Below are 27,585 nucleotides of genomic sequence, written 5' to 3' on the forward strand. Positions count from 1 at the left end.
GAGGGTCCTGCGCTGAAACGGTGGGCTGTAGGAGGATCTGGGACCATCCAGAGGCTTCCCACTACTGCGATACCTAACTATTTTTATGTCACTTCAGGTGTCCTTTAAAGGAAACCTAAAAGTATTTATACTTACCTGGGGCTTCCTCCTGCCTCCTGTGGTCCCTCCCCGTCCGTCCTCCCAGGTGGCTCCGTTCTTCTACAATCTTTGCCAGTAATTGGGTCCCAGTGACGCCAGTCGGGCTGCACTGTGCATGTGAGCATGCCCACATTGCGCTCCCACAGCTGGGAGGGTTCTGCACCTGCACAGGTAGTACTGCGCAGGCACCGCCTAACTGGCCTGACAGGGACCCAATTACTGGCAAAGACTGAAGAACTGAGACACTCAGGGCAGGGAGGGAGCACACTGGGCAGGAGGAAGCTCCAGGTACGTATAAATACTGCTCATCAGTTCCTCTCAGGTACACTTTAAAGTGAACCGAGCATCATTTTTAACACCCAGGGCAGCTCTATAGCAAATTAAAAATGCATTCTAAAAATGTGGTTTATTATTAAAAAAAAACTTTCAATTTACCTCATTTTTTTAAATCTAAGGGTTAAAATAGCCACTTTGTCCATCTGTAAAGGACCTGCGGTTGCTGAGCAGGAGATGGTGGAACACAGATAAGAAATCACCTCATTAGACTTAACTGACCACAAACAAACCACCATTGTACTTCAAACAGAAAACATCAGTCTAATGCTGGGAATACACGGTTCGTTTTTGCCTTCGTTTAAACCTTCGATTCGTTCGGTAAACGAATCGAGTGTTGAAAACGTATGTGAAAATAGTCATAATCTCATTATAGTTTCGATTAATAGACCCCAAAAACGAACGACTAGTGATCGAACATGTTTGATATTATCTCTCTTTATCCATCTAATCGAGCCATTGGTAGGCTTGATGGCTGTTCAGATCGATTATATATTCGTTTATGCTAGTCCGTCCCTGTAAAAAGGGATTTTCGTTTCGTTTCTTTGCAGCCTTCGATCATTGGAAAAACGAAACCATCAGAATCGAAAAAAAACCCGAAACCGTGGGTGGTGATATTAACCGTATGACCGATTATTTCGGGATCGAAAAGGACAAAAGGCACAATCGAAACGAAGGTTTAAACGAAGGCAAAAACGAACCGTGTATTCCCAGCATTACAGTTGAAGAATTTCACACCTAGCCTGGACAATGCTAGTTGTAAAACACCAGGGGTTGAGCTTCTGAACAATGGCAGCCCTTGCAGCGATTTGAAGTTAGTTAGTTCACTTTAACCACCTTATCGGAAACCCCGATTCAGGCTCGGGGCTGGAAATCCGCAGCTCAGAGCGGTAATCCTGAGCTTGACCCGAGGTAGCCGCCGGGAAGTGAATGCAGAGTATAGCGTGTAGTGGGCGTTTTTAACTCACCTTCCACAGGATCCAGATGCTGGCAGCCATTCCTCTTCTGGACCATCTGGTGAGATCGCCGTCTGTCGTCATGACAACAGACGGCGACCTCACTATAGGGGTGGACGGAGGGAGAATTGCAGCGCTGGATCTGAGGGAGGTGAGTTATGTGCAGGGCTTTCCGCAGATCTCTCTAGCGGTGTGATTTTTATTCTTGCTTTCAGGGTCTAAAAGCTTGTGAGAATATTGCTCCGCTTTTAGAGCTCAAAATCTGGAAGTAATAATACCGCCAGGTATAAAGGACAACTGTAACGAGAGGTATATGGAGGCGGCCATATGTGTTTTCTTTTAAACAATACCAGTTGCCTGGCAGCCCTGTTGATATTTCTGGCTGCAGTAGTGTCTAAATCACACACCTGAAGCAAACATGCAGGTAATCCAGTCACACTTCAGTCAGAAACAGAAGCTTCACTTGTACTGCAGATGCCGCCTCCTGCCCTCAGCATCAGGGCCACCACTAGAATCCATGAACGTTTTGTGGGCTTCAGGGCCCCCCTGGGACCTTCCTGTAAGGTAAGTTTCTGGGCCTCCATCTAGGGGTCGGGTGCTGCAGTACAACCTGCTCCTCATGGAAGGCTGTTTTCAGTAAACTCTCTTCCGTCAGAGATGGGCCAGGAGCCAAGGATTTTATCAACAGGTTTCAGTGTTCAACCGTCTCCAGCCGATATCTGGAGCACATGTCTATGGAACAGGAGAATAAAGCCTGGTACACAAATACAATTTTCATTGGCCAATCACTGGCCAATTGTACCTCCTCCAAGTAGTATGAGGGTTTACCTACACAATGGCCTCAATTCACTAAGCTTATCTCCTGTCTTTAATAAAGTTTCTAGAGTGGTCACCATGGTGATAAGGCATGTCATATTCAGGAAACATTTTACCTCAGGCAAACCTAAAGTTAACTCTTCTGTCATTAAGTTAACTCTTCAATCCTTAAAATAACTCCAGAGTTAAAGACAGGCTGTTAATTAACTGCGTGTGAAAATAACTACAGAAGAGGTAACTTAACTACAGAGGATGTAACTTAAAGAGAACCTGTACTGAGTAAAAATATTTAAAATAAACACATGAGAAAACTTCAAATGAACATTACAGAGTTATCTTGCCATCAGTTCCTCTCAGAAGCTCACCATTTTCTTCTGACAATGATCACTTAAGGTAGCCATACACTGGTCGATGTGCCATCAGATCGACCAGCTGACAGATCCCTATCTGATCGAATCTGATCAGATAGGGATCGTATGGCTGCCTTTACTGCAAACAGATTGTGAATCGATTTCAGCCTGAAACCGATCACAATCTGTTGAGCTGCTCCTGCCGCCTGTCCCCCCCCCTCCCCCCGCGCATACATTACCTGACGCTGGCTCCCGGGCATCTTCTCCGCACTGCACCGCTCTGTTCTTGCTCCATCTCGGCGCTTCCTGTGTCACTCCGTGACCAGGAAGTTCAAATAGAGCGCCCTCTATTTGAACTTCCTGGGTCACTGCAGTGACCCAGGAAGCGCCGGGATGGAGCGGGTGCAGCGCTGAGAAGATACGGAGAAGACGCCCGGGAGCCCGCATCAGGTAATGTATTTTTCATCGGATCGGCCGCCGCTAGCGACGCGCACTTTACCCGTGGGCGATCGAGGGTAATTTCCCGCATGGCGCGATCGACGGACCGATCCGATTTCGGGAGGAAATCGGATCGTCGGCGGCGTTTACCGCGAACGATTGGCAGCAGATTTGATCCCAGGATCGAATCTGCTGTCGAAACGGCCGGGAATCGGGCCAGTGTATGGCCACCTTTACAGTTCTGACAACATTTTGTCAGATCTGAAATATATCAGTTGCTGTTAGTAAAATATCAGTTGCTGTCAGTTACAGCTGAGAGGAAAACTGATGTACCAGGTAATGTCCATGTTTCCCTATGGCTCAAGTGGGTGATATTACATTTTAACTGTGTGCTGACCAGAAAGCTGTTATTGGGTAATGGCCATTTTCAAAATGGAGGACGGAAAATTCCCTTGATCACAGTGAACAAACAGGATGCAGTAGAGGAGAAAGATTGAGGAGTAGACTACATGGAAGGTAAGTATGACTTGTGTATGCTTATTTTGACTTTTAATTTTCAGTTCAGGTTTTCTTTAAGGAATGAAGAGATAAGATAACTCTCTCACTGTGTGGAGGTACGTTTTCTCTTGCCTTATTATCTCCAGCATGATCTTAGTGAATTGAGGCCAATCTGTATATACTATTCAGCATCTGTGGCCCTCATACTGGAAGTGTGTACCGGCCTTAAAGGGAACCTGAACTGAGTAAAATTATTTAAAATAAACACGATGTACCTGCAAATGAATATTACATCCTTAACGCGCTCAGAATACTTGTTCCTCTCAGAAGATCACCATTTTCTTCTAAAAGTGATGCCTGAACTGAACTATATCAGTTGCTGTCAGTTATAGATAAGTTGCTGTCAGTTTTAACTGAAAGGACAACTGATGTGCAAGATAATGTCCATGTTTCCTTATGGCTCAAGTGGGCGATGTTACAATTTAACTGAACCAGAAGTGGTTCCAGGGTCATTGTCATGTTTAAGATAGAGGACAGAGAATTTCATTGATCACAGTGGACAAACAGGATTTGGGAAAGGAGAAAGAGATTGATGAGTAGACTACACGGGAGGTAAGTATGACATGTGTTAGTTTATTTTGACTTTTAATTTTCATTTCATGTTTGCTTTGAAGGAAACCTGACCTGAAAATTAAAAGTCAAAATACACACATCATACTTACCTCCCGTGTAGTCTACTCATCAATCTCTCTCTCCTCTCCTGAGTCCTGTTTGTCCACTGTGATCTATTACATAGTGACATAGTTTGGTTGAAAAAAGACATCCATCCATCAAGTCCAACCAAAATGGAAATAGAATTTTCCCTCCTCCATTATGAAAATGGCCATTACCCATAACAGCTTCCTGGTCAGCACACTGTTAAAGGGGTTCTGTGGGGGTTTCTGAAGAGAAAAACTGCCACTTACCTTGGGCTTCTATGAGCCCCATGCAGCGGTAATGTCCCACGCCGTCCTGCTCCCATCCGCCGTTCCCCGCAGCCGGCACCGGGCTATTATTCGGCTGTCACACAGACGAATAATGCGCGTTGCCGTGCCTCCGCTTGCGTCATCTGAGGCTTACTGCGCAGGCGCAGTACAACGGAGCCTTGTACTGCGCCTGCGCAGTAAGCTTCCGATGACGCAGGCAGAAGCGAGCGGGTGCGCGGCCACTCTAGCGCAGCCGCAGTTGGATCCCATACCGCTTAGACTGGGACCGGCGGCGGAGAACGGCAGATGGGAGGAGGACGGCGTGGGACATTACCGCTGCACGGGGCTGATAGAAGCCCAAGGTAAGTGTCCGTTTTTCTCTTCCACAACCCCCCACAGAACTCCTTTAAACTGTAATATCTTCCACTTGAGCCATAGAGAAACATGGACATTACCTTGCTCATCAGTTGTCCTTTCAGTTATAAGGCACGGTTCACACTTGCGTTGGAGTGGCAAACGGACCGGTCGATCGGATCCGTTTTCCTTCCGCTGCTTCCGTTCCGTTTCCCCACATCCCCCCCAGACCCCCACCACCAATGTGATCTTGTCTATTTAGAACAGTCCGTTTCTTCACTATATGGAAGAAAAGTTCTGTTTTCTCATTGCCCGCAATGCAGCGCATCAGCTTTCATTTCAGGTCCGCTGGGCTCAGCGGTTTGGAAAAGTCAGTGCTGCAGGAAACTTGCGGTCTGTTCAATGGAATGTACGCAACAGATCCGTACGGACGGATACATATGAACGGATCCACAGGTTAATATTGGATCCGTTCCCATCTGTTCCCTTCCAATCCGGGAACAGACTGTTTTTTACCGCTAATGTGAACCAGGCCTAAGTGACAGCAACTGATATATTTCAGTGCTGACAAAATCTTGTCAGAAATGGAAGGAATCTTTGTAAAGGTGCCCATTCACTATACAATTTTTCACTAAATGCTATCTTTTGATGCGATTTGAATGATCGTAACAAATCTGAAGGCAATTATCGATTGTTCACATTTACAGAACGATTCTTCAAATTCGATCATAAAATCCAACTTTCGGATCGATTTTATTCTATTTAGCAATCGAGCAAAGAATTGTTCCTTCATAAATGCAAATTTTCTATACATTTCAATCATAAAAATCGTATCGAAAGATTACATTTGGTAAAAAAAATGGTACCGTTAACAGGCACATTAAAGAGAACCTGAACTGAAAATAAAAATTCAAAATAACCATACACAGGTCATACTTACCTCCTGTGTAGTCTACTCCTCAATCTCTTTCTCCTCTCCCGCGTCCTGTTTGTCCACTGTGATCAATGGAATTCTCCATCCGCCATTTTGAAAATGGCCATTATCCCATAACAGCTTCCTGGTCAGCACACTGTTAAACTGTAATATCACCCACTTGAGCCATAGGGAAACATAGACATTACCTTGCACATTCAGTTGTAACTGACAGCTGCTGATATGTAACTGACTGCAACTGGTATATTTCAGTTCTGACAAAATCTTGTCAGAACTGGAAGGGATCACTGTAAGGAGAAAATGGTGAGCTTCTGAGAGGAACTTATGATGAGGTTAGTATGTAATATTCATTTACAGCTACGTCATGTGTTTATTTTAAATAATTTTACTTGGTTCAGGTTCCCTATATGTTAGCGCTGAGGCAAGTATTGGGTGCACACAGGAGGTAAAGGTAGCCATACATCTAGCGATTCTGATTCAATCGACAAAGCAATCAACTTTATTGAGGAATCGACTTCAGTACGGTTGATCGAAAGTCGATCCGACTAGTGACCCAAACACTACAGCCGATATCCTATGCGATTTACCGTCACATTCGATCTGACCGATGTTGTGTCACCATGTTCTGAAAGCAAAAATTGACTCGGAGTTGATCAAATGACATGTGAACAGTAACCGATTCCTGTGCCATTGACCGATGTCTTGCATCCTGCTCAATTGACTAAGCTGGTCAATATGCCATGAAATCACCCACTTTTCATTGATTGGGAATTCTGGAACACTCAATTCCCGCTCAATTCTATAAAATGATCGAATCGAATAGTCGATTGTACAGCCAAATCGCTAGATGCATGGCTACCTTAACCTATTTTGGTTCACGCGCACGCACACTCCCGGCCGCGGATTCGGTAGCCAAGGAATCAATGTATCGGGCTATGGAGCCCGATCACTGATTCCTCTCCCCCGCTGAAAAAGCGACAGCTTCTCTCGGAAGCTGTGCCTTTTCTGGCCGTTCCCTTCCAGATGTGTCACTCTAAGCATGTGTTACGCTTAGAGTGACGTCATGTAAACAAACTCATGGCCGCCATCTTGTGGCCAAAAAGTAATACTACACCTGAAAAAAAGAATTAACACACATTTACATTATAAATCTATTGTTTACCTCCCACCCTCCCAAAAGTACCCAAATAAAATGTTTACTATAAAAAAAAAATCCATTACAATAAAAAAAAAAAAAACATGTAAATATTTACCTAAGGGTCTAAACTTTTTAAATATCAATGTAAAGATGAAATATTTCTATATTTTTTTTATTTTAAACTTGTAAATAGTGATAGATGCAAAATGGAAAAAATGCACCTTTATTTCCAAATAAAATATTGTCGCCATACATTGTGATAGGGACATAATTTCAACGGTGTAATAACCGGGACATATGGGCAAATACAATACATGAGTTTTAATTATGGAGGCATGTATTATTTTAAAACTATAATGGCTGAAAACTGAGAAATAATGAATTTTTCTATTTTTTTCTTATTCTTCCTGTTTAAATGCATTTACAGTAAAGTGGCTCTTAGCAAAATGTGCCCCCCAAACAAAGCCTAATTGGTGGCGGAAAAAACAAGATATAGATCAGTTCATTGTGATAAGTAGTGATAAAGTTATAGGCTAATGAATGGGAGGTGAACATTTCTCACGTGAAAACGACGGAACCTGAATGGGTTAAAGAGAAACTCTGACCAAGAATTGAACTTTATCCCAATCAGTAGCTGATACCCCCTTTTACATGAGAAATCTATTCCTTTTCCCAAACAGACCATCAGGGGGCGCTGTATGACTGATATTGTGGTGAAACCCCTCCCACAAGAAGCTCTGAGTACCGAGGTACTTCTAGCAGTTTCCTGTCTGTGAACCCTGTTGCATTGTGGGAAATAGCTGTTTACAGCTGTTTCCAACTGCCAAAACAGAAAGCAGCAGCTACATCACCTGCAAGCAGTAAAAATGTCACCATGTAATAAATGTCAGAATGTCAATCAGGGATTTAAAAGATTTTACAATGGGCAAACACTGACTAAATCATTTATACATAATTATTGTAAAAATGAAGAACTTTTTTTATTACATTATTTTCACTGGAGTTCCTCTTTAAGGGTCCATTCACACTTAAGCGGGAATCGCGCAATTCCCGCTTAAGGCCAACCGCTAGCACATGTAACACTATGGCAGTGTTCTCACTGCCGCGTTTGCGGTTAAAGTTAACCGCAAACGTGTTACATGCAACGGTTTGCCGGCGATTAGCATGCATAGCACAGCTAATCGCGATCTCTCCCTAAACGCCGCAGTGTCCAGTGATATGAGCTGTCAGGAGCATCAATCTCTGCATATACTATATAAAAATTCTGTGAAGTACAAACGTGGACAGTGAAATGCATATGTAATGTAAGTACAGCCAATCTTTAGCTACTGATATATGTGTTTATTTTCTCTGAGACCTTATACCTAACAGCTCCTCTTTAACCTCCTTAGCAGTATGACCGACACTGCGTCGGGCATGCCACTGCAGAGGTTTTGCTGAGGATCCGGGATCACCAGAATTAATTAATTAATTTAATTGTGTCCTTTAGATATTAGCTAGCACTATGCTAGCTAGTATTATCTGCCGCCACCCTCCGATTACTCGCTGGATACATTACCATGCCGGGATCCAGCGATCTAGCAGCCTCCAGCTTAGCTCTGGTCCTCACTATGGGGAGGATCGGGACTGCACATGGCGCAGGTGCAGTTGGGCCAGGTACGCTCCCCCATCTCGCTCCCATCGCCGGGAGACTGGCCACAGTTTTTCCGGGGCCAATTGCGGAGGAACGGAGAGTGAGAAGAGGATGGTATGGGAGCGATCTGGCCGGAGGGGGCCAGAGGAAGCACCAGGTATGAATGTTTTATGGCGGGGGCTCAATTTCTGGTGCACTTTAACCCTTCCAGTGCTGGGCATTGATGCAATACATCAGATGCATTGGTTACCTCAGCAACAGCCATTCTTCTCACACACTGCACTGCCTGAGAAACCTTCCTGAGGCCTGGAACCCACTACAAATCACTAATCGTTATCGATTTTAATGAACGTTTTGTAAGCGATTTCATGAGCGTTTTCTGGTGATTTTGGTAGCGATTTTAAAAAGTGTAAGCGTTTTATTTATTTATTTATTTATTTGTTGTATTTATAAAGCGCCAACATATTACGCAGCGCTGGACATTAATTTAGGTTACAGACAATATTTAGGGGTGACATACAGCAATATGACAACACAGGAATACAAGAAAACCAGATCACACAGCACAGTATTAGTACAAGGTAATGCTTAGTCAGTCACTGGAGGGGAGCATGGAGATTAGGCAAGTTAGGTTCACTCAAATGCAAAGCATGGGTGCACAGTAATAGAGGTGCATGATCAGGTAGGACACAAAAGGAGTGAGGACCCTGCCCAAAGGCTTACAATCTAGAGGGAGAGGTAGGGACACGAATGGTAGGGGACCAGAGTTCGGCTGTGGGTTTAGAGCAATTGTGAGGGGTGGTAGGCAAGAGTGAAAAGGTGAGTTTTGAGGGCCTTCTTGAAGGTGTTGAAGGAGGGGGCTGCCCTAATGGGTGGAGGTAGGGAGTTCCATAGTGTCGGAGCGGCTCTTGAGAAGTCTTGGAGGCGTGCATGGGACTGGGTGATGCGGGGGACGGTCAGGCGAAGTTCATTGGAGGAGCGGAGTGAGCGGCTTGGTGTGTATCTCTGAGTAAGATCAGAAATGTAGGTTGGACAGGTTTTGTGGATGGATTTGTACGTCAGACACAATATCTTGAATCTGATTCTGGACTGGATAGGAAGCCAGTGGAGGGATTCACGGAGGGGAGCCGCCCTGGTGGAGCGATGGGAGGAGTGGATAATTCTGGCAGCCGCATTCATGATGGACTGCAGTGGGGCTATTCGGGTCTTAGGGAGTCCAGACAGAAGGGCATTGCAGTAGTCGAGGCGGGAAATTATGAGGGAATGGATGAGGAGTTTGGTGGTGGCAGGGGTCAGGAAAGGGCGAATCTTACAGATGTTACGAAGGTGGAAGTTGCAGGACTTTGTGAGGTTTTGGATGTGGGGAGTGAAGGAGAGTGCGGAGTCCAGGGTGACACCCAGACAGCGGGCTTGAGAGGTAGGGTGAATAGTAGTGTGGTTAACAGTGACCTGCACATCTGGGAGGTCCAGGGATGACCGGGGTGGGAAGATCATAAATTCCGTTTTGTCTAGATTTAGTTTTAGGAACCTAGCGGACATCCAGGAGGAGATGGCAGATAGGCAGGAGGAGACCTTGTCCATGGTAGTGGTGGATATGTCAGGGGTGTGGAGGTAGATCTGTGTGTCATCTGCATACAGATGATAGTTAAAACCCATGGAGGAGATAACCTTGCCAATGGAGGATGTGTATAGGGAGAACAGTAGGGGGCCAAGGACCGAGCCTTGGGGGACTCCCACTGAGAGGTGGTTGGGGGTGGACGAGGACTCATTGAAGGAGGTCGTGAAGGAGCGGTTGGAGAGGTAGGATGAAAGCCAGGTCAGGGCGAGATCGTGAATGCCCATGGATTGGAGGGACTGGAGGAGTAGGGGATGATCTACTGTATCAAAAGCTGCTGAAAGGTCAAGGAGGAGGAGAATGGTGTATTTACCTTCAGCTTTAGCTAAGGCAAGGTCATTGACCACTTTGGTGAGAGCCGTTTCGGTTGAGTGGGCAGGCCGAAATCCAGATTGCAGTGGGTCTAGTAGTGAGTTGGCATTGAGGTACTGGGTCAGGCGTTTGTGAACCAGACGCTCAAGGAGTTTTGAGGCGAAGGGGAGGAGGGAGATCGGGCGGTAGTTGGAGGGTAGCGAGGGGTCGAGGGAGGGTTTCTTGAGGAGAGGCAGTACAGTGGCCTGCTTGAAGTCTGAGGGGAAGGTGCCTGTGGATAGGGAGAGGTTAAACATGGTAGTGAGGACTGGGGCCAGATCCGTGAAGTGAGGCTGAAGTAGATCAGAAGGGATAGGGTCAAGGGGGGAGGTAGTTGTATGGGAAGTCTGCAGTAGGTGGTTGACCTCCTCAGTGGTAGTAGGAGTGAAGGAGGTGAGGGGAGGATAGGGTGGAGAAGGAGCTGGTTGTGAGCGGGTGGGAGGTGAAGATTGAAGATTGGATATTTCCTGACGGATGGAGACTATTTTGTTGGTGAAGTGGGTGGCTAAATCTGTGGCAGAGAGGGAGGAAACAGAAGGTGGGGGGGTGGGTTTAAGCAGGGAGTTGAAGGTGCTAAAAAGACGCCGGGGATTGGAAGCTTGTGCTCCGATGAGCTTGGTAAAGTATTCCTGCTTTGCATGAGCAAGGGCAGTGTGGAACTGCTGCAGGTTAGTCTTGTACTGTAGGAAATCCTGGTTTAGTCGAGTTTTCCGCCATTTTCGTTCAGTGGCGCGTGTTTCCCTCTGGAGGTTGCGAGTATGGGTAGTGCGCCAGGGCTGGGGGTTAGGGGGTCGGTTGCGGCGGTCGGTTTTGCCAGCGATTGAGTAGTAATTAGCGCTTTTAATTCTGATTGGTCCTTTCAAATAATATACATTTTTTTAAAGTGTGCAGTCATTTAAAAATGCTAGCAAATCGCTCTGTCTAGCGATTCATGAGTGATTATGCCAGCGTTTTTATATACTTTACATTGCAGAAACGCAAAAAATGCTGCATGTTCTGTGTTTGCAATTTTGATAATCGCTCCAGTGGAATTTGGCCCATCCATTAACATTAGCTGAGCATTTGGGAAAAATCGCTAGCGTTTTGAACCGCTCCCTAAACGCTCAAAACAATCGCTCTAATGGGTTTCAGCCCTTACTCCTCCTATTTAAAGAGAACCTGAGGTGGGTTTAAAGAATGCTATTAGGACACAGAGGATCATTCTGCATACAATGCCCAGCCTCTGTGTCCTTAGTGTGTCTCCAGGCTCCCCTGGGCTCTGCTGCCCCCCATAGAAAAAAACGCCAGGCTAGCGACACACAGATTGTCGCTAGCTGGCTGTTTACCTGAAGGCTGCCACTCACCGCCGTTCCCCCGCCTGTGTCCCTTCCCTCCCTGCCTCTGTAAGTTGATTGGAGGAAGCTTACAGAGGCAGGGAGGGAAGGGACACAGGCGGGGAGCAGCGCTATAGAGGAGGCGGGGGAACGGCGGTGAGTGGCAGCCTTCAGGTAAACAGCCAGCTAGCGACAATCTGTGTGTCGCTAGCCTGGCGTTTTTTTCTATGGGGGACAGCAGAGCAAAGGAGGAGACAGGGGGGACACTGTAAGGACACAGAGGCTGGGCATTGTATGCAGAATGTGCCTCTGTGTCCTAATAGGATTTTTCAAACCCACCTCGGGTTCTCTTTAAAGGAGTTCTGTGGGGGGATTCCTACGGATAAAAACTGCCACTTACCTGAGGCTTCTATCAGCCCCCTGCAGCGGTAATGTCCCACGCCGTCTTCCTCCAATTTACCGCTCTCCGCCGCCAGCCCCGGTCTAGCGCGGCATGAAATCCAACTGCGGCTGCGCTGCAGTGGCCGCGCACCCACTCGCTTCCGCCTGCGTCATCGGAAGCTTACTGCGCAGGTGCAGTGCAAGAAACCTTTGTACTGCGCCTGCGCAGTAAGCTTCAGATGATGCGAGAGGGAGCGCGGCAGCGTGCATTATTCATCTGTGTAATAGACGAATAATAGCCCGGTGCCGGCTGCGGGGAACGGCGGATCGGAGGAGGACGGCGTGGGACATTACCGCTGCAGGGGGCTGATAGAAGCCCCAGGAAAGTGGCAGTTTTATCCGTAGGAAACCCCCACAGAACCCCTTTAAGAACAGTTTAAAGGATACCCGAAGTGACATGTGACATGACGAGATAGACATGTGTATGTACAGTGCCCAGCACACAAATAACTATGCTGTGTTCCTTTTTTTTCTTTCTCTGTCTGAAAGAATTAAATATCAGGTATGTAAGTGGCTGACTCAGTCCTGACTCAGACAGGAAGTGACTACAGTGTGACCCTCACTGATGAGAAATTCCAACTATAAAACACTTTCCTAGCAGAAAATGGCTTCTGAGAGCAAGAAAGAGATAAAAAGGGGAATTTCTTATCAGTGTGAGTCACACTGTAGTCACTTCCTGTCTGAGTCAGGACTGAGTAAGCCATTTACATGCTTGATTTTTAAGTCTTTCAGACAAAGAAAAAATGAAACACAGCCTAGTTATTTGTGTGCTAGGCACTGTACATACCCATGTCTATCTCATCATGTCACATGTCACTTCGGGCATCCTTTAAGAAGAAAACTGCACTATTTGGTGATTTCTGCATGGATTTATAAAAACCTACCACTATAGGACACAGAGCATTCCCCTCCTTAGGTAAGTATCTGACTGTTTGCTTTTTTCAGTTGACATTGGCTTTTCTTTTTTCCATAGAAAAATACATATATTTCCATAAATCTGTACCCGAGTCCTGAAATGAGGAAGAAAGAGGGACAGAGGGGTTTCTTTCCCAAAGAGGGACTGTCCCTCCAAAAGAGCTATGGATGCAGGGATACTCCTGACTCAGCACTCTGCCATGTTTGTACACCTGACTATAATCACCATATTGCTGCACCTTATCTTACCTACCGCAATGCTGGAAAAAAAGCGGCCATATTGCTGCACCCCAGAAGGACTCGAATTCGGAAATCAAATGAAGTATAATTACTTCAGGTGTGACTACAGGCAGCGGGGAGTTAACTTACCCAGAAGTCTTCGGGGACGTCTGCATTCCATTACGTGTCATAGACGTGATGAAAGCTGCGTTCCATGATTATCACGCTTCTTCTTTCAAGCCGGAAGAAGGATGCGCGGTAGTGAGTCATGGAACGCAGCTTTCATTACGTCTATGACGCGTAATGGAATGCAAATGTCCCCGAAGATGTCTGCAGGCCCCCCAACCGTCCCGAATCCTGCGGGACTGTCCCGATTTTGGGGGGGGGGGGGGCTTCCCGCTATCCCGCGCTGCCCCCCCTTGTGTCCCAGCCGGCTGGGCTGAGAGGGGGAAAAAAATGATTGAGGCTCTAGCCGCGCCAATGCAGTATGTGGGATGGGTGGCCGCCATTACATTCCTCCCTTCCTCCTAATATGCCCCCCGTGTCGTCGTCCCCCCTGCTTGCAGAGTAAAGTGCGCAGCGGAGTGGGCTGTCATCTTACTATTGCTCCTTGCGCACCGGTATCTGGCTTCATTCTACTTCCTGTGACTGTGATGTCACAGGAAGCCGAGAAGAGCCAGATGCCAGTACGCGAGGAGCAATGGTAAGATTAAGTGACAGCCCACTCCGCTGCACACTTTACTCTGCAAGCAGGGGGGGACACTGGGGGCAGATTAGGAGGAAGGGAGCAATGTAATGGCGGCCACCCATCCCACATCGGCGCAGCTGGCGCCTTGATCATTTTGTTTTCGCCTGCTCCTCCCCAGCCACCCTCACCCTCCTCCCCACCTATGGGCACCCTCACCCTCCTCCCCATCTACGGCCACCCTCACCCTCCTTTCCACCTGTGGGCACCCTCCTCCCCACCCACGGCCACCCTCACCCTCCTCCCCACCCACGGCCACCCTCCCCACATTGTTCAATTAGTTTTAGGGATTAATATTAATTAAAAAAAAAAAAATTGGTGGGCGTGACTAGGGTGTGTGTTGGGGGTGTGGCCTAAGTGTCCCGCTTTCTGATGAGAAAATGTTGGGTGGTATGTGTCTGGGTAAGTTAACTCCTTGGCTGCTGCTTGTGGTCACACCTGAAGTAATTATACTTCATTTGAATTCCGAATTTGAATCCTTTTGGACTCAAAAGTCCACCCGTCTGCCATATTGGTACACCCAGCAGTAATTCAAGCCCACCTGAAATCAGAACTTCCTCTCTGCTCTAAAAGATAAACAACAGCATAATAACCTTAAAAGAAAAAACATTTCTTTGTTACAGCTGATACAAATCCTGTAATAAATCTGCAGTGTCTACTTCCTGCTTTCATGGAAGCAGCCATAGGGTTAACATCCTGTATTTACAAATTAGCTGCTCTGCCGAGGCAGCCAGCTGACATAGCTGAGAGATCAAATTATAATTTGTGATTAGTCACAGATGAGGGGAATTAGACAGGCTTAACTCTCTAAATACATACAGGGTGCGTTTCTCTATGTTTTCCTTCTGTCAGGCCTTTCAGTCAGGCTGTCCTCCTCCATGTTGGTACACCCAGCAGTGATTGGGCCGCTGTCCGCCATGTTGGTACACCCAGTAATGATCCAGCACCAGCAGTGATTCAGCTAGGCCGCTGGCCGCCATGTTGCTCCTCCCACTCTCGCGGTATTGTCTCTCCCGGCCCCGCCCCCGCAGGCAGAGTGCAGAATCATGGCGGCGATGAAGATGCTGTTTCCAGGGGCCTCGGCTCTGACAGGCGGGGAGCCGGCTGACATGGACTGGATGCACCGGGAGGTCTCCACCGGGGTGAGTCCGGCCGGAAGTACGGGGAGAGCAGGCAGAGGAGCTACGCGAGGCCGGGGGAAGCCTGACAATCAGGCCGCTGGGCAGTGTGTGAGCTCTGCAGGGACTACAACTCCCAGCATGCCCCCTCCCTGGCTGTACAGGACCAGAGCAGGGGGTCTCACATTCCCTGTATCTGGGTGTATAGGGAGATTAGCTGCATATCAATGTATGTAGGAGGATAGTAGCTGTGATGTGAGGCTGGCAGGGACTACAACTCCCAGCATGCTGCCTCCCTGGCTATGCAGGACCAGAGCAGGGGGTCTCACATTCCCTGTATCTGGCTGTATAGGGAGATTATCTGCATATCAATGTATGTAGGGGGTTAGTAGCTGTGATGTGTGAGGCTGGCAGGGACTACAACTCCCAGCATGCCCCTCCCTGGCTATGCTGTGATGTGTGAGGCTGGCAGGGACTACAACTCCCAGCATACCCCTCCCTGGCTATGCAGTGATGTGTGAGGCTGGCAGGGACTACAACTCCCAGCATGCTGCCTCCCTGGCTGTGCAGGACCAGAGCAGGGGGTCTCACATTCCCTGTATCTGGCTGTATAGGGAGATTATCTGCATATCAATGTATGTTGGGGGGTAGTAGCTGTGATGTGTGAGGCTGGCAGGGACTACAACTCCCAGCATGCCCCTCCCTGGCTATGCTGTGATGTGTGAGGCTGGCAGGGACTACAACTCCCAGCATGCCCCCTCCCTGGCTATGCAGGACCAGAGCAGGGGGTCTCACATTCCCTGTATCTGGCTGTATAGGGAGATTATCTGCATATCAATGTATGTAGGGGGGTAGTAACGGTGATGTGTGAGGCTGGCAGGGACTACAACTCAGTGTTCACCCCAGAATTTTTTCCCAGCCGGGTGGCATGAAATAGTAGCCGGGTGGCATGAAAAAGTAGCCGGGTGGGTTGAGATGAAAATGCAGGGCAACTCTGCTTACAGCATAGCAGGAGGTGAGGAGGTGAGCCAATGACAGCCGGGTGGTCACCAAATCTAGCCGGGTGGAGCACCCGGCTAAAAGAGCCTGGGGAGAACACTGCAACTCCTAGCATGCCCGCTCCCTGACTATGCAGGACCAGAGCAGGGGGTCTATCAATGTATGTAGGGGATAGTAGCTGTGATGTGTGAGGCAGGGATGCACTACAAATTCCAGCATGCCCCCTCCTTGGGCATACATATGAAATTGGCGCGGTAGACTTGGGCACAGGATACAGCCGGTATATGGCTGATCCTGCTGCTGCACAAGTCCCGGCCGTATTAATTACTATTCCCCCTCCAGCCTGCCATGGATGGTGGGGAAATGATATAATTCAGTTTCTGGCGATTGCCGGAGGCCAAATTATTGTGTTTTTTAAGTAACTTCGGCTCCGACTTCTGACGGCGCCGACATTACTCACTGAGCGCAGCTGTAGATGTAATTCCCATTATAGTCTATGGTGGCGCCGGCTGCACCCAAATCTATCAGTGCTGAAATGCACTGCTCCGCTCCCGGGCTATGCAGCAGGTCTCACATTTACCTGTATCTGGGTTTATAGGGAGATTAGCTGAATATCAATTTATGTAAGGAGATATTTGGCTCTACCTGATCTGTGTCTGGGGCAGATTGAAATTATAAGATCTGAAGGATTTTTATTTGGCAATCAAATTTTCCCACTTTAAAGGGAAGGTTCAGGGAGGGTGGGTAAAAAATAAAAATCAAATTCCACTTACCTGGGGCTTCCTCCAGCCCGTGGCAGGCAGGAGGTGCCCTCGCCGCCGCTCCGCAGGCTCCCGGTGGCCGACCCGACCTGGCCAGGCCGGCTGCCAGGTCGGGCTCTTCTGCGCTCCAAGGCCCGGAACTTCTGCGTCCCACGCCGGCGCTCTGACGTCATCGGACGTCCTCCGGGCTCTACTGCGCAGGCGCAGAACTACTGCGCATGCGCAGTAGAGCCCGGAGGACGTCCGATGACGTCAGAGCGCCGGCGTGGGACGCAGAAGTTCCGGGCCTTGGAGCGCAGAAGAGCCCGACCTGGCAGCCGGCCTGGCCAGGTCGGGTCGGCCACCGGGAGCCTGCGGAGCGGCGGCGAGGGCACCTCCTGCCTGCCACGGGCTGGAGGAAGCCCCAGGTAAGTGGAATTTGATTTTTATTTTTTACCCACCCTCCCTGAACCTTTCCTTTAACTTAACTAGGGCTTTTTCCAGCTCCCTGGAGTCTTCTGTCTCTTGCAAGCTTTCCATGTCAATCTCTTCATCAGCTGTGCCCATCCGAAAGCTGGTTAACTGAGCCAGTCACCGGCTACTGTACATGCGTGGCCACGCACCTTGAGCGCACTCCCGTATCCGAGAGCGTACTGTGCAAGTTGCAATTTTTACAAACTGCGCAAGCACAGAACACCCCCACTACGGGATCTCGAAGGAGGAGGGGGCGGCAAGTGACTCGAGGCTGCGCATGCATCTTTCAGAGGGGTATAGCTGATGAAGGGATCAGAGCCAAACAACAGCAAGGGACCAGAAGGGCTAAAGGGGGCTGGAAGAAGCCCCAGGTAAGCTAAAGGCCATGTTTACAGTGGTGCATAACAAACAGCAGGTGCATTGCGGTACAATGTGGTAATGCAAAATGGTAACGGTTACATTGAAGCATACTTTTCGTTGACCATATGCTTCACTGTATGTGATGCAATGCGTGGCTCAGCTTTCCCGATCCATTGCGTTGTTTTCCTGCTGTTACAGGGACTGTTGCGGTCATTGTGGACATAGTCCAACTGGGTAAATTTGTTTTATTAAAGAGGATCTGTAACCTCAAAAAATCCCCTGGGGGGTACTCGCCTCGGGTGGGGGAAGCCTCCGGATCCTAATGAGGCTTCCCACGCCGTCCTCTGTCCCACGGGGGTCTCGCTGCAGCCCTCCGTGCAGCCGTGACGTAATATTTACCTTCCTGGCTCCTGCGCAGGCGCTCTGACGGCTGTCGGCTCTGAACTACACGGAAATACCCGACCGCCGTCGGGTCTGCTCTACTGCGCAGGCGCAAGTTTCCGGCGCCTGCGCAGTAGAGCGGACCCGACTGAGATCGGGTATTTCCGTGTAGTTCGGAGAGGAAAGCCGCCACAGCGCCCCCGCTGGAGCCAGCAAAGGTAAATATTGAAATTACAGTCGGGCCTGTCGCCGGCTGTTCAGAGGGCTGCAGACAGAGGACGGCGTGGGAAGCCTCATTAGGATCCGGAGGCTTCCCCCACCCGAGGTGAGTACCCCCCAGGGGATCTTTTTCATGTTACAGTGTCTCTTTAAGGCTGCTTCCACACAGGGACGTTACAGGCGCACGTTAGTGCAGCCTGTAACGCTCCCCCAACGCACCGCAATGTAACACAAGTGGGCTGTTCACACTGCCCACGTTGCGTTACATGTAACGCTGCACGTTCTTCCGAAAGTGCAGCATACTATAGCGTTACAGCGGCTTAAGCCGCGTTAGACTGTTTGCACATGCGCAGTCATGTTGGGGAGGAGCGGAGAGCGGCCAGGCACATGGCGAATTAATATTCACTGCACGTTGTGACGTGCAGTGTTTACTTCCTGGTGCGGCCGCTCTGTGCGACGATTGGCCGGCGGGACCACGTGATGCCGCATGCGTCCAAGAGTACGCATCACGGACGCCAGAGTGAGCTGCACAACGCGGCTCACTCTGACGTCCACCTCTAAGAGCACCAGGCGTTGCGTTAGGGGCACGTTATGCGATCTTAGTCTTGGTGTGCAAGTAGCCTTAATGCTGGGAATACACTGCTTGATTCTGAGCCATTTATCGATAGATAATTTCCGTCATATCCGATCTCCGGCCCGATCGTTTCGCAATGAAGACAAGGTAAAAAGATAAGAAAAACAAGTGAAAGATAAGAGAATAGTCTGCAGAATCGAGCGGGGAATCGATCGAGCGAGAGAATCGAGCCGTGTATGCCCAGCATTCGATTTAGATTCCTTTTAATTAACTATTAGATCTGTTAGCACAGTGCAACGATCTGGTTCAGCCCTAATTCCAGTTCTTGTTAGCTGAATTAAAAGTAAGCATTTTGAATCAGGATGATACAATTTATTGGCTAACTTTAAAATCTTGAACTAAGCGTATCCTCTTTATTCCAGAAGAGGCATTCTCTGCACAGCCTGAAAGTTCTGTTGCCCCCAAATCAATGGTTGGAGTCATTTTGGGCAACATTTTGCTAATGATTCTTGTAAGTGCCCAAGCAGTGTGTTTATGAAATGTCACCTTAAAGGGGCCCATACACCTAATGATTTTCCCGCCGATATACAGCAGATTCGATCACTGTGACTGAATCTGCAGTGAAATCGTTGCACAAACGCTGACAGAACGATCGATTTCCGTCCGAAATCAATCGTTCCCGTGGATCGGTCCTTGCAGAAGATTTCGCTCAATTGCCGGCGGGTCGGGAGTGCGTTGATAGTGGCATTTGAATGACCGAAGACCGACACTAGCGGCAATACATTACTTGCTTTGGCCAGCGCGAGTCACCGCAGTCACAGCTGCTCCTTCTCCACTGGGTTCCGGACCGTCTGGCTTCACTTACTTCCTGTCCTGACAGGAAGTTTAAACAGTAGAGCGTCCTACTGTTTAAACTTCCCCGGACAGAAAGAAGTGAAGCCAGACGGTCTGGAACGCAGCGGGGACAGAGGGGGACTCGCGCCGGCCAGATCAGGTAATGTATAGCTGGCGAGGGGCAGCGGCAGCTTCACAGATGGTGAATCAATTTCATGCTGAAATCGATTCACAATCTGTTTGCAGTAAAGGCAGCCATACGATCCCTCTCTGATCAGATTCGATCAGAGAGGGATCTATCTGTTGGTCGATCTGATGGCAAATCGACCAGTGCATGGCCACCTTAAGTGACTATTAATGATTGTTTTGGTTGGTGATTGCCCGCCTATGTGTATATAGCTAGCTGTACTTCTACTCCTTCCACTATTGTGCTGAATCTCCGCCCATGTTATCTAGCACCAATACTTTATCAGTTCTTGAATGCTCATTGATGCCCCTCCCACACAGTATAGCATTTGCAGGTAACACAGTCACAACTAGTGATCATGGGAATCGTAGTCTTATGTCCAGTAGGCAGTTAAAGTCCAATCCATGATAGTGACAGGCCTAGTACGTGTGTGCAAAACTTCACAGGTAGCTGAGAATGGCATCTTTCATTGTGGAAACGATAAACTTCAGGTTGATGGGAAACAGAATTTCGTAGTCACAGTTCTAATAAAGTCTGTTTTATACCCACAGACCACAATCATGGCGGTGGAGTTCGATGGCGGAGTGGTGATGGGCGCTGATTCACGGACGACCACTGGGTACGTAGAGCGCTGCTGGGGCAGATGTATGTTACATCATATTGGCTTATGGTATGGGCACAAGTGTGCTGCTCTATGACATGTCCTGTGACATCAGCAAGAAGCAACAAAGACATGTGCTAAAGATTTTAAAGTAGACCAGACCTATTGCACAGGACAGACGGAAAACATAGAGAAATGCATTTTATCCTGTCAAATCCCCCCCTTATCTCTGACTAAGCACAAGTTGTAATTTGATCCCTCAGCTGCATCACCTGTGTTCTCCCCAGAATTTTTTTTTTTGCAGCCGGGTGGCATGAAAAAGTAGTTGGGTGGGGAGTGATGAGAGAATTCAGGGCCGGCACATAGAACTGAACACGCTTCCCACAATGGGCTTGATTCACAAAGCGGTGCTAACCTACTTAGCACGTCTAAAGTCTTTAGACGTGCTAAGTAGGTTAGCACCGGATTTCTCAATCAGATCGCGCACTAACTTTAAAGGAGAACTGAAGTGAGAGGTATATAGAGGCTGCCATATTGATTTCCTTTTAAGCAATACCAGTTGCCTGGCAGCCCTGCTGATCCTCTGCCTCTAATACTTTTAGCCATAGCCCCTGAACAAGCATGCAGTAGATCAGGTGTTTCTGACATTGTCAGATCTGACTACATTAGCTGCATGCTTGTTTCTGGTGTTATTCTGCAGGCAGATAGCTCAGCAGGGCTGCCAGGTAACTGGCATTGCTTAAAAGGAAATCAGTATGGCAACCTCCATATACCTCTCACTACAGTTCTCCTTTAACTTTAATAGTCTTATGCGCGCTAAGTCCCATAGGCTTTAATGGGCACTTCACGCAGAGCGCCCTGCGCTCTGTGCAGTGCGCGCGTAAAGTTTTGCGCGCAAAAAGCTAGTTTAGACGTGCTAAGGGGTTTTTCACAGGCGTGCTAACAGTTAGCACCGCTTTGTGAATCAAGCCCAATGTATTTAAAGCACATCTGAATTGATCTAAAAATTTGCAAACCACATCCAGCGATTTGTAATCCTACTTAGTCGTCTGTCTCCACCTGGGTTGCTTCATTCCCTCCTCGTTGTGTAGTCAGCATCTGAACTGGGCATGCTCAGTTCTCTTCTGCATATGCTCGCTAAAAGCAACTGCTCATGCACAAATGCTTTCTGTTTTTGGACATGCCCAGTTCAGATGCACCCTTCCTATGCATTTAGGTAGGCACTGCTCCTGACGTAATGCGCATGCTCAGTTCACAGGAGCTTGGGCGAGGACTTGGGCGACTGGAATCCCATCAGAGGATCCACTGGCGGGAAATGGATGGACCCAGGTGGAAACGCCTCCTTCTGTTTGGGTGTCTTCAAATCTTGTAGGTTATTAGGACCTTCTGTATGAACTCTGATCTCCAGTTCTTCCCATAGAATTTCAGTTGCATTTCTGTCAACAGCCGGCTCTTTGCAGGAGTGTTATGCTGGACTGTAAAGGTGGCCATACACTGGTCGATTTGCCATCAGATCGACCAACAGATAGATCCCTCTCTGATCGAATCTTGTCACCACAATATCAGCCTTGCAGAGCCTCCTGATGATCCGTTTGTGAAAAGGAAAAGAAGTCTCGTGGGAAAGGGGGCATCAGCTACTCATTGGGGTGAAGGTCGGGCTCCAGTAGAAATAGCCGCAGTACAGCGGACCCGATCCTGCTCGACTATTTCCACCAGAGCCCATCGGAAAGCCGATACTTCACCGACGCAGGAGTGCGAAAGGTAAATATTTACACCGCCGCTGTCAGTAACGACCGGGGTCGCTGTGGTTTCAGTAGGGGCAGGACGTCACACCCGGCACATAGCAGTATATTTGTGAGAGAAGAAGCACCAGAATGTTACTCTGGGTAATTTATTCTCTAATCTGTTGCCTTTCCTTGTTGCAGGGCGTACATTGCTAACAGAGTAACGGACAAGCTCACCCCGGTGCACGATCGCATCTTCTGCTGCCGCTCCGGCAGTGCCGCCGACACCCAGGCCATCGCGGACGCCGTCGCCTACCAGCTGGGGTTTCACAGGTGAGCTGCTGTACCCCGACACAACTCTACATAACAATGGAGAGAGCTGCACACATTTCATTCTGTCTACCAACAACTCCAACACAGACATGATACAATAGTGGTTGACTGATTCTGGCCTTAAAGGGAACCAGAGAGGAATGCATTTTTAAAATAGAAAAAGATTTTATACATACCTGGAGCTTCTTCCAGCCCCATAAGCCTGAATCGCTCCCACGCCGCCGTCCTCCGCTGCCTCTGTCCGCCGGTACCGGGTCCCGTCACTTCCGGCAGACGCTGCCATTTGTCCGCATCACAGGGGGAGCCCCGTACGCATGCGGCTGCGCAGTAGGCAGCCACACGCATAACTGTATGGAGAGAGCACCTTGTGATGCGGAGAATTGGCCGCGTCTGCCGGCTGACTGGCGGTAATGACGGGACCCGGTATCGGCGGATCCAGGCAGGACGGCGGCGTGGGAGCGATCCGTGCGTATGGGGCTGGAGAAAGCCCCAGGTATGTATACTTGATCCTCTCTGGTTCCCTTTAACCCTTTCCACTCGGAGTTCTTTCCTAAAGAGAGTCGTTTCTGCTCGGAGTTTTTTTTTTTTACAGAAATGCGCTCTCCCTCTTACACTCTTTCCCATTTTAACATGGAACGTAACACAGTAACATGGTATATCTTATTTTAAAGAACACATTATAACATTTAATTTGATACCTTATTTGGACAGTTCTCTGCTTCTATTGGCTGGTAGCAGAGGAGAAAGTATTGTAAAATTGTAAAACAGTTTCCTGGGTGTAATCCAGGCCTGCGTGAGCAAGTTTCGCAATAGGTGGTTTTATGTCCGCCACCCAGTGTCTTACTGTCACTACACACAATGCAATCTTTAGTATTACAATTGGGCAGATTAGCAATAAAATACTGGCTACTATTTACACTCTCCCCCTGTCCATTCCATAATATTCCATTGATTTTCTATGCAACTTTGCTAGCAATCTGTAAAAAAATTTCAAAGTAATCTGCAATGAAGCTGCATGCAATCTGCAGAAAGGAATCTGCAGAAAGGATTCAGCAATGAATAAATATGAAAAAAAAAAAAATCTGCAAGACAGATGCAATGAAATTTCATTTCATCTGTCACTTCCTGGTGCGCCGATCACGCACTTCCGGGTTTCGGGTAGGGGGGGGGGGGGTTAGGACTGTGTGGGCATGTCGTTTTATATGCCCACTGATTGGCAAGAGACGATCGGCCAGTTGGGGGGAGATAGATGCGCCACAAACCGCCGCTGCACGTATGTCCCGCATAGCGATGCAGTGATGACATACGAGTGCAAAGGGTTAAAGCAGAAGTGTAAAATTCAAATACAAAGTGGTCTGAAATGTATCTTTGGGACCAAGTCGCGGGCCAACCTCAATGTTTAATGGCCACCTCTCTCCCTTATAAAGTTCCCTGGTGTCTAACAGCCCCCCCTCCAACCCCTATACAGTTCTCTGATATTTACTCCCTCCCTCATCTACACAATTCCCTGATATTTAGTGGCCCTCCTCCCTCCCTGGTGTCTAGTGCTTTCCCCTCCCCATATGGCTTCCCTGGTGACCTAGGGCTTACCCTTCAATATAGCTTCCCTGGTGGTCTAGAGTGGGCCAAACATAATGCAAAGTGGGGGAACCACCTGAGGGCCAAATCTGATGGCTCCGAAGGCCGGATTTGACCCACGGGCCAGAGTTTGACATGTATGCCTTAAAGAAAACATGAGGTGGGTTTTCTTTGTGTATCTATACTTACCTGGGGCTTCCTCCAGCCCCATGAGGTGCATGCAGTCCATCGCCGGCCGCTCCGTTCTCTTACAATCCCTCAGTAATCTGTCCAGCCACGCTCTCCTGCGCATGCACCACTCAGCTACGCCCCACCCCTGCAGGAGCCTTCTGCTCAAGTGTGGCTGGGATGTGCGCGTAGCTGGGCCGAGCATGCTGCACAAGTGGCCGGGCCGCGCATGCTCAGTAGCACACTGGCATGCAACTCATGGGGCTGGAGGAAGCCCCAGGTAAGTATAGATACACTAAGGAAACAAGTGAGAGGAATGCAGCGGCTGCCATCCTTATTCCCTTATAAACAATGCTGGATGCCTGGCTGTTATGTGGATCTTTTGGCCTTAGTTGTGTTTGAGTCGCACACCTGCAACAAGCATGCAGCTAATAGTCCCAGCATCTGATCTGCAGCTCATTCTGTGCCAGTGACTTCTAGTATTAGAGGCATAAGTGCGCTCAGGCATGCGCAGTACAGAGCCGCCCGTCTTCGGAAGCACTTGGGGACACGAGTGCTTCTGAAGCCTGCCAATGGCTCACAGACGTGTTTTCCACCAGTTGGCCAAGTACACACAGCTGGGGTTTGCTTGAGGGAGTACCGTCCAAATAACTGCTGACTTATAAGAGAGGCGGGATCTTATTCTCTGTAATGATCTGACAATGATGTAACTTCCGCTGTCTCCTCTCCCCTGACAGCATTGAGCTGGAAGGTCCGCCCCTGGTGCACACAGCCGCCACCCTCTTCAAGGAGATGTGCTACCGATACCGCGAGGAGCTGATGGCCGGGATCATCGTGGCTGGATGGGACCCCAGGAAAGGGGGGCAGGTGATTATACATATATTACTTACACTTAAAGGGGTTCTGTGGATCATAAAAAACTGACACTTACCTGGGGCTTCTATTGGCCCCCTGCAGCTGTCATGCCCCGCGCAGGCCTCTACGATCTGCCGCTCCCCGCTGCTGGTCCTGGTGTAATTCGGCATTTGATCCAACTGCAGCTGTGTGGCCATGCGTGCTTGCTCCCACGCACGTCGTTGGGAGCTTACTGCACAGGCACAGTACAAGAAAACTTTCTCCTGCGCCTGTGCAGTAAGCTCCCAACGACGCACGCAGGAGCGAGCACTATTCATCTATTTAGACGAATAATAGACTGGGAACGGCGGCAGGGAACGGAGGATCATAGGAGGACGGCGCGGGACATGACAGCTGCAGGGGGCCGATAGAAGCCCCAGGTAAATGTCAGATTTTGTTTTTTTTTAAATGATCCACAGAACCCCTTTTACAGTGAAACTCTGCTCATTAAGGAGAAAATTACCATTGTTGCTCAATTTTTACCCAGTGTGACTTTCAAGACCTGTCAGCCCAGGCACTTTCCTCTTACTGTATGAGTTATCTGCACAAAGCAGGAACAATTGTTACCCGCTTTTCACACCTGACCTAACTGAGCAACTGGCAGCCCATGTTGCTCAGTATCAAGCTAAACAGCTTGAAATAACATTCTACAACAGACAGTGACATGACTATGTACTCTGTAAAGTGCTGCAGAAGATGTCAGGGATATATAAATACATAAGAATAATATGGTAGGACATTAGACTATGACTATGGTAGGGATTAGAGTGTGAGCTCCTCTGAGGACAGACAGTCACATGACTATGTACTCTGTAAAGTGCTGCAGAAGCTGTCAGTGCTATATAAATACATAATAATAATATGGTAGTGACATTAGAATATGACAGAGATTAGATTGTGAGCTCCTTTGAGGATAGTCGGTGACATGACCATGTACTCTGTAATGTACTGCAGAAGCTGTCAGTGCTATATAAATACATAAGAATAATATGGTAGGACACTAGACTATGAGTGGTCCTTTACACTGAAAAATGACTTATTTAGTACTGTTGAGGATTGTTGTATGTTTCCCTCCTAAAGAAAGCCAGGTATGATTGCATTGTGCAGCGTTGTACTCCACGTTCAGTAGCGTTTGTCAGTCTCGGTGATGTCGTTGTACGCTCCTCTCTCGCAGGTGTACACCGTGCCGGTGGGCGGGATGATGGTGCGTCAGCAGTTCTCTGTAGGGGGGTCCGGCAGCTCCTATATATACGGCTTTGTGGATTCTACATACAGATCGGGAATGACCAAAGAAGAGTGTCTGAAGTTCACAGCCAATGGTGAGATCCTAGTGACAGGATATTGCATGGCGGCACAGGAAGTGCTGTGTGTTCCCAGTAACCGGTCCTGCAGTGCTGTGTACTGATGTGCTGTCCTGTGTGAGTGAACGCTGTTTCCTCTCTCCCACAGCTCTGGCGTTGGCGATGGAACGGGACGGCTCCAGTGGGGGAGTGATTCGCCTTGCCGCCATCACAGAAGGAGGGGTGGAGAGGCAGGTCATCCTGGGGAACGAGCTCCCCAAGTTTCCCATATCCTGACGTCTCCCCGGATTCCTCCTGCTGTAGTTTATTCACTTTTATGTTTTGTTACATTGGTGGTGATATGATAAAATAAAAAGCTGCTGCTTAACTAGTCTTGTGTCTGTTACTATGGCAATGGAGTGGTGTGCTGCTTTTGTGATAGGGTCTCTGCTGTGTCTATTACTATGGCAATGGAGTGGTGTCCGTTACTATGGCAATGGAGTGTTGTCCATTACTATGGCAATGGAATGGGGTCCAGCTTCTGTGATGGGGTCTCTGCTATGGAGCAGCTAATTGTAGCGCAAGCAAAAATGGACATGTGCTAAATAAGGGGTGCGGGGGTGGGGTCAAACAACCATCTTTTTTTGCGTTTGGGGGCAGGAAGATTATTAGCTGGGGGGGAGGGGGGTATTAGTTGCCGGTGGGGGCGTTATTAGTTGCCTGAGGGGGGAGGGTTCAGTGTGAAAGTAGGGAGAGGTTAGGTCATCGCGAAATATTGGCAAATATTGCTGGTATTTCACTATATCAATTAAATTGTAGAATATCAGTAAATTTGCTGATAATCTACTACCGCTATAGAATGCTCCCTTAACCATTTTTTCTATTGCGCCCAAATTAGCGCGCTGAGTTTAATAATGTACAATGGCAATTAAGTGATGTCCAGCATCTGTCTCTGCTTGTCCTTTACTG

General features: G+C 48.4%; 2 protein-coding genes across 4 annotated transcripts in view; one reads left to right on the forward strand and one right to left on the reverse strand.

Annotated features, from left to right (window-relative positions):
- Positions 1-15,731, reverse strand: part of LOC137562521 (vitelline membrane outer layer protein 1-like) — a 141,226-nt gene extending 125,495 nt beyond the window's left edge. For 2 of the 3 annotated variants that reach the window (XM_068273927.1, XM_068273928.1), the window contains exon 1: positions 14,972-15,731. The gene's annotated coding sequence lies outside the window, so the exon portion shown is untranslated. Of the gene's footprint in view, positions 1-1,834; positions 1,910-14,971 lie in introns of those variants that run through there. The other variant, XM_068273929.1, reaches the window with a different exon arrangement.
- PSMB6 (proteasome 20S subunit beta 6) lies at positions 15,161-27,004 on the forward strand. Its single transcript, XM_068273924.1, has 6 exons — positions 15,161-15,294; positions 20,590-20,657; positions 22,565-22,696; positions 25,180-25,309; positions 26,511-26,655; positions 26,786-27,004. Exons 1-6 carry the CDS (start codon positions 15,199-15,201, stop codon positions 26,911-26,913), a joined length of 699 nt encoding a protein of 232 aa, XP_068130025.1. The 5' UTR covers positions 15,161-15,198; the 3' UTR covers positions 26,914-27,004.
- The last annotated feature ends 581 nt before the right edge of the window (positions 27,005-27,585 follow it).

This window comes from Hyperolius riggenbachi, chromosome 3 (assembly GCF_040937935.1).
Source record: "Hyperolius riggenbachi isolate aHypRig1 chromosome 3, aHypRig1.pri, whole genome shotgun sequence".
Classification (NCBI taxonomy): Eukaryota; Metazoa; Chordata; class Amphibia; order Anura; family Hyperoliidae; genus Hyperolius; species Hyperolius riggenbachi.

Bases quoted from the DNA above. Each gene is read 5' to 3' on its own strand.
- PSMB6 (XM_068273924.1), top strand. From the start codon at position 15,199: ATGGCGGCGATGAAGATGCTGTTTCCAGGGGCCTCGGCTCTGACAGGC. The intron at 22,697-25,179 runs GTGAGCTGCTGT...CTCCCCTGACAG, and splicing joins TACCAGCTGGGGTTTCACAG to CATTGAGCTGGAAGGTCCGC. The intron at 25,310-26,510 runs GTGATTATACAT...CCTCTCTCGCAG, and splicing joins ACCCCAGGAAAGGGGGGCAG to GTGTACACCGTGCCGGTGGG.